Source organism: Dendrobium catenatum, unplaced genomic scaffold (genome assembly GCF_001605985.2).
Source record: "Dendrobium catenatum unplaced genomic scaffold, ASM160598v2 fragScaff_scaffold_1126, whole genome shotgun sequence".
NCBI lineage: Eukaryota > Viridiplantae > Streptophyta > Magnoliopsida > Asparagales > Orchidaceae > Dendrobium > Dendrobium catenatum.
The window spans coordinates 544,342-557,831 of NW_021319588.1; the positions used below are offsets into that span (position 1 = coordinate 544,342).

General features: G+C 35.1%; 1 protein-coding gene across 1 annotated transcript; it reads right to left on the bottom strand.

Moving 5' to 3' along the window:
* Positions 1 to 1,408: 1,408 nt before the first annotated feature.
* Positions 1,409 to 11,077, bottom strand: LOC110091885 (probable arabinosyltransferase ARAD1). The gene is made up of 9 exons (XM_020816171.2): positions 10,211 to 11,077; positions 7,899 to 8,072; positions 3,759 to 3,916; positions 3,470 to 3,617; positions 3,283 to 3,398; positions 3,039 to 3,177; positions 2,553 to 2,663; positions 2,262 to 2,330; positions 1,409 to 1,897 (listed from the first exon to the last, which is right to left on the bottom strand). Exons 1-9 carry the CDS (start codon positions 10,724 to 10,726, stop codon positions 1,793 to 1,795), a joined length of 1,536 nt encoding a protein of 511 aa, XP_020671830.1. The 5' UTR covers positions 10,727 to 11,077; the 3' UTR covers positions 1,409 to 1,792.
* Between the last annotated feature and the right edge of the window lie 2,413 nt (positions 11,078 to 13,490).

A 13,490-nucleotide genomic window follows, 5' to 3' on the forward strand; every position in this document is an offset into this window, starting at 1 on the left:
AATATTGAATTACTTTTTTGTGTACATGCATAAATCCACGTGATTCATTTTGTGTTTATGATAAAGGAAAATTAATTCATTTTGAGGAGTTATATCCATGATTTTTTTTATAATTGAGCTTGTGACTCTTCAACATTAGCTATCTATTTACATTATTGATACGTGCATCAATGATGAGTTTTTACATTGCAAATTGATTTATTAAGGTAAGAAAAAGAATTGTATCTCCTAATGTATAGCCTTATTACTTTTTATTTGCTAGTACCTATTTATACAATGGAGAGCATTTTCTATTATGAAAATCGTTAAATAACTACTGTGCAATGCAATTCCAATATCTAATATTTGAACAAGAAGTGTTTGATTTGATTATTAATGAAATTATAATAAAACATTATAAAAAAATATAAGATAAGTTGAAAAGTTTATAAATATCATCCAATTCATTGATCATAATAAAATATAAAATTTTATTTTAAATTGTATATAATTAATTCTTAATTATAATTTAATTTAGATGATTAATTTGTCCATCCTAAAAAAAAGGGACTTGTTTTGCCCCTGCATCTATACATGCATACATCTTATCATATACCTATTTATATGCACTGAAGGATTGAAATTGATAGGGTATACTTTGAACTTGAATAAAAGATTGCGATGGACTTCAGATTGATCCAACTTAACTCGGCTTGACATCAGATTGAATTAGTGGTGTCAAAATGGGTTGACATGTCAAATTCAAGTCCAACCTGAGTTAACCCAAGTCCAAAAAGGTTGATCCTAACCTGAGTTGACTTGGGTTAAGATCACACGCATTTGCGCGCACTATAGGAGCCAGGCAAACCAACGACGTCGACAGTCGATCGGAGTCAAAGCGAAAATGCGGCACTGCAGGTCTGGCTAGAGCAGACATGTTGACGATGCTGACAGGACGACATCGACGGACGACCACACAAGACAGGACAACGTTCTCGGCCAGCACAGACGCCGTTGCCTACCAGCGTGAGGAATGATGGCACGACGACATTTGGCTCTATGTCTCTCACGCAACAAGACATCAAATGCGATTAGGCACTCACATGATGTTAGATGCTGTCACGTACTGTAGCACTCACGCGGTTGGATGTTGACGAGACAAGACGGCAGACGCGGTTCACGGGTCAACCTGAGTTGGTTTCAAGTTTCCAGGTCAACTCGAACCAGACTCGATTTTACAAATGAGTCAGAATCCTGAACTCAAATCCAACCCGTTTCACAAATGGGTTAAACCCTAACTTTAAAATTTTTGAGTCGTGTCAAATATTAACACATCAAAATTGAATGATTTTTAAGTTGTTCTTGAGCTGGATCAAACATGATTCATACATTAGACCATAGCCTTCCCCCATTGATTTGTGTTCAATTATTTTATATTGAATGAAATTTCAATATATAATAATAGTTTCAGAGAAATCAAGTGCTGCATTTGCAGTCCTATGGTCCTTTGGGCTTCAGACAAACACTTGAAACATGGATGTGCAAACTATACAAATTAAATGCAAAACTGGAACTAAAAGGTACCTATAGCTAAGCTAAAGCTATTTTTTATCAAAAATTTTCCGTACGGCCAAAAAAAGCCTGTCCACCAGTATCAACTATGCTATGTTGGCGTATTTACATGGAAACCGCTTTTCGCCGTTGTTTTCTTCTAGCTGCAAACAGCTTTTACACAATCAAGAACGTGATATTTTCCCCTCAGAAAAAAGAAGAAGAAGAAGCAATAACAAACAGTTAAGGAACAAATGTAACATTATCTGGCCTGCTCGCATTCGCAAATGCATAGATTCCTTGATCCATTTACCATTCGCTGTAACCGTTCTATATGCAGCTTGATATTCGGCAATTTGTCAGCGATCTGTTAGGTTGAAGCTAATCAATTAGAAAAAAGATAGCCAAAAATCATATAAAAACAGAAATCTGTAACAAACGACCAGTAATTACTTGACATTCTAACAGATAGCATTAACTCAGAAAGAGGTGGAAACAATTAAGCTTGATTTGGAACGGCTTTTAATAAGCTTTTTAAACAGCTTTTTAGTAAAAAATAAAAAATTATGTACTAAAAAGCTGCTTTAAGAAGTAGAAAAAAAGCTGTCCTAAACAAAGCCTTGATTACTAAGGGTTTTGAAAATTATCATTGAAGGGACGTGTAATGCATATCCTCCAAAAAAAAAAAAAAATAAAGCTAATGAAGATCAATAATTGAGGTGAGCACAAACCTTTCTCCAGGTGAAGTCCACTGCTTCAAGAGGTTGAGCTGGATTTGAATAGAGGAAATGCCTCGAATGCTAGTGATTGAAGAAAAACAATCAGATTATGGTTAGTGAAACAGGGCTTCTACTTAGGCCTCATTTGGGACGGCTTTTTTAGTGTTTTTTAAAATAAATTTTTAGTATAAAAATTAAATATTTTATACTAATAAGTTGTTTTAAGAAGCAGCAAAAAAGCGGCCCCAAATGAAGCCTTAAATTCAAGAATGGTTGCATTTTAACTGGAGTAGAGGAACTGACCTTTTCAAGGTTTTCCTGCATTTCTTTGATTCGCTTCGAATCAATGCTTTTGAGGAACTGTACAAGCCACCCAGGTTGAACAGCATCGCTTGAAGAAACAAACAACGCTATCTACACAATGGAAATTTGGAGAAAATAAGCCTGATTGAATTAATTGTCGCCAATCATCCCATTTATATTTATTTTCAGACAACCACAAAGTTTTTCCTGCACCCCACTGTTTGGTCCGCAAACAATTTTATGACATTCATTGAAAGTAGTTGGTGCTGGAACTAAAATAGTATTAAAAAACAACATATACTATAGTTATTTATTAGAAGAAATATCAACCTATGTAATCCAAACTTATGATGCAAATATGAAGAGATAGCACATCAAATGAGTTTGGGCAAAATACTTTGTTATTCAAATCAATTATCAACATAGAAAAGGGTAAAGTTATTATCTATGGGTATAAACAACAATGGAACCTTAAAATAAACCTACCTTCCGATATTTTATTAGTCCTTCAAATGGAAGCTCCAATTCATCACTAACTATAACAGGTATGCATCCACTCACAATAGCATCAAACAGCCTAGCAGAAGATGGGGTGTCACCAGCTGGGCTCAAACAAAATAGCGATCTGTTATCCACACAAACTGGTTAAAATTGCAATATAATCATTCAACATTTTACAAATGAGAAATGTAAAACAAGTGATGCTTAAAATGAAAGCTTTTTTTTTTACTTGCGCATGCCATTCTGAGCTGCTTCCTTCCCAGCTATTCCAAAGGTTCCCTCTTCTATTATAACACCCTCAGTATCAAGTAGAATTTCTACTAGTTTGCTTCTAATTTTGCCCCCCTAAACCATTGAATTTAAAACATGATTTAGCGGTCGAGTTCACATTCTCTAGAGAAAAAAAAAGATCTTACAGCATTTCTTTTAAGCCTTCCCCGAAAGAAGAGCAAAGTACTTCGGTGAGAGTGAGTATCACGCAAACATTGGGTATCACATAAATCTACATTAGGAACATATGGCAAGATGAGGTCCTTCTCAAGACAAACTTGTCCAGGCTTATACCTACATAGACCAATTTGAAGAAGGCTTCAAGATCAATTCATTATAAGCATAAGAACCTATTCGTATTTGCATGGAACAGTTTCTTCAGGGGAGAAAGAAAATAATTCTAAATGTTAAGTAGGGAAATGAGAAAATTAGTACCAGTTCCCAGTGGAGTCCATATCAGGGAGAAGCCAAATTGCCTTTTTCATATATCTCCGTACAGACTTGAAAGACCATGGGTGGTGAACTGGAAGAATATGGTTCCTCCCTTCAGATCGTTGCCATGCTGGCTGATCAGTTACCCACTTCAAAGCTTCCTGCTTTCACAAATCAACAAAAACAAAAAGGCAAAGTACAGATTTTATGTTTTAATTCTGAAGCATGTAAGATGAAAATTTGAAAGTATGCATGCATCAAAATCATATAAAAAGATGATATATATGAGTTTGTCATTGTCTTTTATTTTATTGTATTGTATTATCTGTTATTTTATGATGTCAGCTCCTATATGAATAAAACGTTTTCTCTATTATTTTAAGTATTCTGTTAGGACTTGCTCATTATTGCATGATTTGTGAAGAATATTGACAAAATAATTTGTGATTGTCATTTTTTTCAAGGCAAATTGATATGAGGCTTCACTTCAGGAGTTTCCTTCTAAAATCATCTGTAGCTAACTACCAGGTTAGACTCTTGCGGCCATGGCTAATAATCTTTGCGGGTGAAAAAGTTATGTTATACTTGCAATATTTGGAGATCACTCCAATAGGGGTGGCTTCCTTCCCTTGCAAACTAATTGTACGAAGTGTGGCCTTTAAGCAAGATTGGTACGCTTAATCATCTATCAGCACAAGATATATGACCATAGAGTTTTTAATGAAATATAAATGTAAATTTATGGGTAATCAACACTTCTTTTATTGATTCTCCATGCTTTTAAAAGAAGTTCGAAACAATTATGTAGAGATATTTACCTACATCTAAGGGGCCAAAATTTTCCTTCTAGTTCAAATTGAGTATTCAATACTCTATATTTTAATATTAGATTGACTGTTTGACTAATTTTATACATTTCTTATGCAATTTAAGTTTAACAAGAGCTTAGTTTTTAAATAATTGCATAATTTTTATAGTTTTAAAGCTTTTGAGTATTTTTAATAAAAGTATATTGGAATTTTCAAATGAATTTAGTTTCTTTAAGTTTTCAATATTTATTAAAGGCAATTAAAGGCACCAAATAATTATTAAATATAGCATGATTTCATACATCTCATAATAGTTATACACTGGAAACTCTAGAATGTCCTACATCACCAACCTTAATCAAAAGTTATCCCTCATTAACAAAAGTATAAATAACCATGAGAGCTTGCATCCATGAAAAGCTTCAAACCAAAAATATTAAGTCCTTAAGGGTGGAATCTCTAAATATTGCTTTATCTCTTACTTAATCTACTTCCTCAAAAATCATTCTGGATTGAAAACTCTTTTAAAATAGGGTTGTCAAGTGATGAATGCTTCTAGGCAGAATGAACATTGAAAAGGGAATATTGATGATTGTTGTTAGCGAGAAGTAGCATTAAGACTATCTAAAAGCCAGAATATGAATCCTGATCAACAATATGCAATAGAGATGAACTTAACAAGTAGAGAGAATTTGTGATGAGGACATCGAAGATCAACGGCTACGATCGTGTCTATTTATTTTGATGTATTTTATTTGTTATTTGTACTTTTCCATTTCTACCCTCACTTGAGGGCTTTGTTTTATGTTTGCCCTAGGGGCAATTGTGTCTTTTATTTTTCCTTCATGTATTTGGCTATTTAAGCCCTCCCCTTCCTCTTGGAAAGGGATGATGAATATTGATTGGAAATTTTCACTTTGTGCTTATGATTCTCTTTGTGAGTTCTAAGTTCTCTCTCTTGGAATGATCTCTTAGTGAGTTCGTGAGAAGAGAGGCCCAAGTGAGGCAAAAGCAATACCCGTCAATCTTGATGGATTCCAAGGTTCGCGGTTCTCTTATCTTCTTTTTTCTTTTATTTTTCTTCTTGCATCGAATTCCCTTTCCACCCGTCTACGCCCATAGCTTCCACCACCGGCCATTCTCACCACCCAAATTCTCTCCCAAATGCCTCCACCACGGCTCATCCCAATATCCACCCCCATGCCGCCGGCCACCTCTCCCTCTCCCATAGAATTTGAAATTCAAAATTCTAAGCCCATAAATACTTTCCTAAAATAATCCTCCCAATTAGGAATGTTTATTAATTTGAATTCAATCCAATATTTGAATTCAAATAATTCCCTCCCTAATAAATTTCAATTAGGAAACCTCTCTAAAATTAATCAAATCTGAAATTAATTTCAGATTTAATTTCAATCAACAATAAATTCCCTTGGCCCACATACATCGAACCTAGACATCTTTGCCCCCTTCATGTGGCCGTCCCCCCCTCCCCTCTTCCCTTGGTTTTACTTCTTTCCAAATTTGGGTTAAGGAGTTTAAGAGGGAAATCATTCAAATTCTGAATTCAAATTTTAGATTTGAAACCTTTCCTATTTGGCATGATTCATAATTGGAAAGTTTTAACTCTTCAATTCAAAATTCAAAATTAAATTAAGAGGAGTTATGAGTCATCAATTCCTCATAATTTAATTGGCTTCAATTAGGAAACTATTTAAAACCCCCATGACTTTGAGTTCAAATTTCAAATCCTAGTCTGTCTTGCTCAAATCTGAAAAGGGAATTCCGTAACCGCTGTCCAAGAAGTGCAGCCCGTCAACCTAGCTGTCCTGCTTCTCCACGTGGTGTTCCTGGCTGTCCAAAACCTCCCCGACTTGGCAAAATTGTTTCCTAAATTGCCTGGGCCATTGTTTGGCTGCTATCCAAGGAATTTCGGCAAGATAAGTCGTTTCCTGCTTGCTGTCCAGAAGTTCAGGACAGCGTTTGGTGGCTGTTTTATCGCCAGGAGACCTTCGTGGGTTGTCCAGAAGCTGCAATTAGTTGTCCAAAGATTCCTGACCAAGGGAGTTCGCTGTCCACCATCAGAGATCCTCAAGAATGCTGTCCAAAGGCTGATAAGAGGGTTTCTTGTTGAAACCGATCGCTGATCACACCTTGAAGAAGGTTCGTGGATGCCACCTACCTCCTTTCAAGCCTTCCTATGACCACCGGAGCTTCGTGTCTTCTACTTCATGTAGATAAACTCTTCCACCAAACTCTCTTATCTTCCTAGTTCACTTATCACGCGTGGTTATATGTTGATTCACAAAAGATCATGCTAATTCTTCCCCGCTAAAGCCAATAATTAGAAGAGTGTGTGAGGAACCTTTCATAGACTAATCTTATTGTTAGTATTGGAATTTATTGTTGGAACGATCCATGTATGCAATGTCGGATTAAGTTGGCTATCTTTTGAACCTAACTTTTTCATGTGATTTAACCTAAGCTAAGTGCCTTTTAATATTTATCTTATCGTTCAATTCCGCATAAGATCTTGCCTATTATTGCCTCTAAATCTAAGCGTGCAAACTTTCATTAAGCAAATCACCTTCGCATGATTTTGTTTCACATCAATTTGACCGCATGGAAATGACTATAGAATTCTGCAAAGATAATTATAAACAAGATTGACAAATGAAGAAAATATGCCAAAGTTATGTTTGTTCAAGTATCTTGGATCAATATCATAAAATAATGAGAATATGATACAAAGATAACTAGTTGGAATCAAAAGTTAAACAATAAACTGGGTAGAAGATTTAAGGGCACTAGTAATAAGAAAATCTACCAAATAGAAGAGCAAAAAAAGTATGCGAAAGCAAGACAATATAATAAGTTATTCAAAAAGATTTACAAAAGGCAAAGGCATGCACGGTGCAAAGCTCTAGTCAATATAGGATCTGGGAGGGTTTTGATATACAGAGGCTTACTCCAACATTTTAGAAGATTATTTTCATGATATAAAAGAGATTTAGTTAAATTAGGATTACTAGTTGATGAAGCTTTAGATATTTTGAGGTAAGAAAAATACTTAAATGACAACCAGAAATATTTCTTAGAAGGAATGTTTTACAACCACTAAACCATGATGTTTCAAGAAAATAGCAAATGCAAGGAAACATTAGCAAATTTGAACAATAAGCTCAAAGGATGGGCATAAACGTGTTTGGGATGGCTGAAGGAATAATTAACACAAGCTATCATAAAATATGCCTTTAAAATAGATGTTTTATTAGGTTAAACACATTGTTTACAAAAAATAGCTTAAAAGTAAACTTTGGGAAAGCTTCCATACCCTATAGAGTGCTTTGCACTGCTGTTTCTCCAGCAAAAAATAGCTGATTGTTGTGAAAAATGGTATATAAAACAAGTCTGCCTCTTGTTGATGATGAACCCTGATGACGTTTTCCAAAAGCCTCTCTGATTGTGGAGCAATCAAATCTGCCCATAACCAATAGTCAACGGAATGCTGCAAAAGTGCAAATAAAAAGAAGGAATTATTTATATTCAGAAAGACCGAGTATGTAAGATCTGTATATAAATACATGGTGTTGGATACTAAAGCATACAAAAGTTTTGAATAATCAGCAATAAAACGTTTCTACACAGAAATGAAACAACGTTGACAACAGAACAAGCAATATTAACTGCAGACTAATAGTGCAACTCTGACAGTGAGTCTGACACTATGATAATGCATGTTTCTAAATTTATCACAGGAATGTGGACAAGACAGCTAAAATATAACATAAAATGGAACATGCTCCACTTCATAGTTATCCATCAAATTGCAAACTGTTTGGAAGTCCAATTTGAGTCCATTATTCAAGAAGTTCGTAGGTATGATTTACAATTTATATGTCTGTATAGCTTGCTTTACCAGTGCTTTATTTCAAATGCAATCTAAATAATTGCAGAGCATAAGGAATTTATTGGTGGGGAGTTTGGGCATTATCTAGAATCTCTCCCATATATGGTTATTTTTTTTGTTCTCATGATTGATTTAATTAATCCCATTGTATCTGTTTGATTATGTGCAAGGAACTTCGGTATTGATTCTATGATGGATGCAGTGGCAATCGGCTGCTAATCTCAATTCGATAGAGCAGGTTTTGCTTTCGAGTTTGGGCTTTTTTATTGAGTGTAATATAGAGAGCCCTAGTTACTTTTGTTCTGTTTACTTATTGTATTATGCCGGTGAATGCTAGGAAGTTAATGATGAGATTAAAGAACTAGATGGAGTTGTTTATCAAGATGGTGGAGCCACTGCAGATAAAAATGGATGTTCTTATAGAATGAACTCGTGGGTGTTTTATGCCTTGTCTAAAATATCAACTTAAGTGCTAAATAAATTCTTGCCCTAATTTTGTTCGGCTCGCACTTCACAGTTTTTGCGGCTTCTTCCCTACAGTTTGCTCCTCCCTCATGAGTCGACCTCGAGCACAGATGTGATGCATCACGCTCAGCCACACAGGCATGGCTTCCTCTTCCGTGTGCACAACAAAGCCTGCTCTTTCCTTCGACCCAGACGGTCCGATGAAGATCACTCTCGACGAGTCGGTTTGCTTTTCCTCTACCTAGATGGAGACTGGGTGAGACAGTAGTGACAAGCGGAATAAGTAATGTTTTTTTTTTCTTGGTTGATTTCAACTTAATCTTGTATTTATTTGATTTGAAAGAGATTTTAAGATTTTTTTTTTGCAATGAGATTTTCAATATCCCGTATTTTGTTCATTCTTAAATAATAATTTAATTTTTTTTTTAATTGTCTATACCGGTCCTAAGCCCGGATGTAAAAGTGTTATATTATTGAAATGATAGTGCTCAACTGAAATAAACAGCCATGGTCCTTGCCTTTATTCTTTTTGAGCTTCTATTTCTTATCCGTTAAGATTGATGTAATGTAGATAATGCCTAATTGGGTTGCTATTAGATTATATATCAATCTGGACTGCTAATATTATTAAGAATAACACAATCTAGGAAATAGGAGAAAACCAATCATCCTTGAATATAACATTGATATTCATACTATCTAAATAGAATTTCATGAAGACCATTGAGTTTCATACACATATACAAGCAATTAGACCAGTTAATAATAGTAGCCCTCTTACGTAAGCGATACATCTACACACGCAATTAGCATTAGGAACTCATCTTCAATTAGTAAGTCAATACCTAAGCATAAAAATTAACCTTTTATTGGGAACAACAACAAGCATCCTAAAGATTTCTAAACTTCATTGCAATCAGTATGAATATGAGGAGAGGTGTTAAAGACTTATGCCGTATTTATCTAACAACCGCAAACATGAAACTGCTGCAGATCTTAGCAGTTGATAGGCAATAATATCTCCACAAGGTCTAACGTGAGAAATCATAAAAGTAGTCAATGAGAAATGCATGCGTTCCTCTATTAATAAAGCTTCCCAACTGGAGCTTTCAATCATAAATCCAAAGAACTTATTATCATTTGACCCTAGTAAAGCCCTATAACTACCAACACCATTAACATATTGAAGTCTAATTCTGATCTACAGCACCAAAAATTATAAAGCAGCAATGATAGACAGAGGAGAAAATAAAGAGGTAAAATTCACTAACTTGCTCGATTAGGCGATGAACAGGACTCCCATTCGAAGTTAGATTAGTTGTAGCCTTGTACGTGTTTCGGAAGAGCCGCAACAGATCGTATGTAAACTTGGCCGGCATCTCGTACACATAAACCTTAACGACCGACAACCCCGCCCACGCATCTGTCTTCCTCCTCCAAATCGCATCGTCGAGCACCCTCTCCGAAGCCTCACCACTGTTGCCGGAGAACGTATCAGGTGGCGGAGACGCCCAGGAGGATTCAGATGTGAGCAACTTCTCAAGTGATGCAACAAAGGAGTATTCCGGTTGTGGGGAGTTTGGATTGTGGTTAGGGTTCTCAGAAGGAGGGATTGTAGACGCCAAGCGTGTATGAGTGGGAGAATCATAAGCACGGCAGCCGGAGGAGGATAAGAAGAAGAAGATGGATGCCAGGACGAGGAAACAGACAGTGGCGATGAAGATAGAATGACGGGAGAAGAAGAAGGATTTATTAGGGTTTAGCGAAGCAAAGCCCCTTCCTGCCATTGTTCGCCGGAGTAATGCGGGAAAGCAAGGGACTATTTGGCAGCCGGTTTTAAGTAGGATTTATGCCGGATTTACGATAAATCGTGCCAAATGGAAAAAAATGGACAATGTAAATCCACAACCGGCGTAAATCCCGGATTGACTGAATTCCGTAGTCCGCGGATTTACGGGATTTAGGGATTACGATATTTACGGGCTTGCGAATAGTTCTCGCGGTTGTCGTGACAAAGATGGTTACCTTTGCAGCCAACGAGCTCCCGTCGTGACTTCCAATCCGACGTCGTGGAAGGAGGCGAAAAGGCTTCTTTAGCAACTCTTTCAACACAAACAGCAATGAAGAATTGCAGAAATGGCGATAGGAAAAAGAAGAAAGGGAGAAGATTAGAAATATTAGTATTTGATTAGATTAATTAAATAATTAGTATTATTATTAGTAGTGAAATTAACTAATCTAATTTAACTTAACTAAATAATTAGTACTATAATTAATAATTAATATAATTCAAAATAGAAATAATTAATTATGTAATTAATATTATAAATAATAATTAAATTATTAATTATTGATTGAATAATTAAGTGATTAATAAGTAATTATTTATTAGTAATTATAAATTATAATATTTAATTGATTAATGAGATGATTAATACTATAAATAATAATTAAAAATAATTCAATAATGTTTATATAACTATGATATATAGATGCATATATATATATATATATATATATTGTTATTGTCATTGCCACTACCCCCTATTATCATGGTCGATTGTTGGAAGCACAAATACCACCCAGTCATCTTTGCTTTTTGTCACAGTCAATCATGCCACTCATTATCAATCACCACTAATTGTTGCTATTGCTAGCTATCATCCTCATCAGTCATCATCATCCACCATCGCTAATCATTGTCCGCCGCCTACTACCAACGGCCAAACACCACCAAAATGAAACTTCTTTTACAAATATTGAAAGTAAATTTGTTCAAAGTTAATATATGCCCTCTTTCTCTTTTTAGTTTTGTTGAGTGTTAGAAGTTGAGTTGATAAATAGAGAAGTTTCAATAACCTTCACTTTCAATGAAGTGAGCAATGGATCATGGATGTAACTGTTTATGTGGATACCTAAAAAAGAAGAAATTATGGTATCAAAAGGAAAAAAAAAAATTATGGGGACTTAGGCTTCGTTTGGTACGGCTTTCTTTCTGCTTTTTAATGCAATTTGTACTAGGAAGATGCTTTAAGAAGTAGAAAGAAAGCCGTCCCAAACGAAGCCTTAGTTTGCTTTAAATAAACGGAGAATATATCAAACTTTTGATAGAGTTTAATAATATTCATCATTACATGCTAATTTTATATAAATACTTAATTAAGGAGGTGGATTTTTTTGTAAATATGGGTCGATTTTTCGGACACTAACCTGACCCGCTTCAGGTATGTTTTACTAAATTTTTTTATTTAATTTTTATTTATTTAAACCTAAATCAAATTAAGATAAGATTTACTTCAATAAATTTAAAATAAACCAAGTTTAATTTAGTTTGGGCAAGATAATTTATTATTTTTTAGAAATAAAATTTACTTATTTCATAACATTCTTTTAATCTCTCCTATATTAATTAAAAATAGGTCAAGTCGGGTTGATTTTGGGTTTCCGGGTCAACCCGAACCCAACCCGATTTTACAAACGGGTCGAAATCCCTAACCCGAACTCGACCTGGGTTTTTGGTTCAACCAGAACCTGAAATTTTATAAAATTTATAAATATTGTTAGGGATTTCGACCCGTTTGTAAAATTGTATATATAATATCTAAATCAAAGGAGTGAAAATAAGCCTGAATATAGAACCCAAATAAGAAATTCAAAATTCAATGATTCAATCAGAGTTAAATTGAGAGTTGAATTGGATAATATAATAAATATTTAAATTATATTTATGTATTTTTATAAATGTACAAATCTAATACTTTTCAAATATACTAATTCTATTAAAATATGCATTTCAAAATGCATCAAAATTGTATTCTCATCAGAGATATATGAAAAAGGCAATTTGGCTTCTCCCTGATAATGGAGAAATTATTATGTGTGGAGACTGGATGCAGAACATCGTCCGGAGACCAACCAGAATGTACCACGTCAGTACTACCAAGCCGTGGTACAGAGCAAGGAATGCCGTGGCGCATTTTGGTTGATCTCCGAATGACGTTCGTCATCCGCATAGTATAATTAATCCTAATATGGACTCCTCTAGGAACTGGTTACTAATTCCCTCTTTTCCATTTAACATTAAAATTTTTGTTTTCCTTCTGTACCGAAGAAACAATCAGTAATGCAGTAAGATCTGTTTTTTTTTTTTTTTTCCCCTCCCCTGGCCTACATATGCATCTTCCGAACTTGAATGCTCCTCCCTGTTTAAATTCAATTCCATCTACCCACACCGACCTCACTGAGGAAAAATTATTCCGTCAGGTTACCTGACATAGAGATACATCAGGTAGCCTATAATAAGTCGCCACGTGCACTTACTTTTTATTGCGCGGCCCGACGACCCGACTTGGACCGAATCCGGGATTACTATGTTCGCGTATTGCTCGGTATTTGCTCGGTATTGCTAGGTATTACTCGGTATTGCTTGACAATAACGATAAATACCGCTCTGTAAAGACCAATTCCGAGCAATACCGAGCAATACCTAAAAGAACTCGGTATTAATACCGAGCAATACCGAGTAATACCTAAAAGAACTCGGTATTGCTC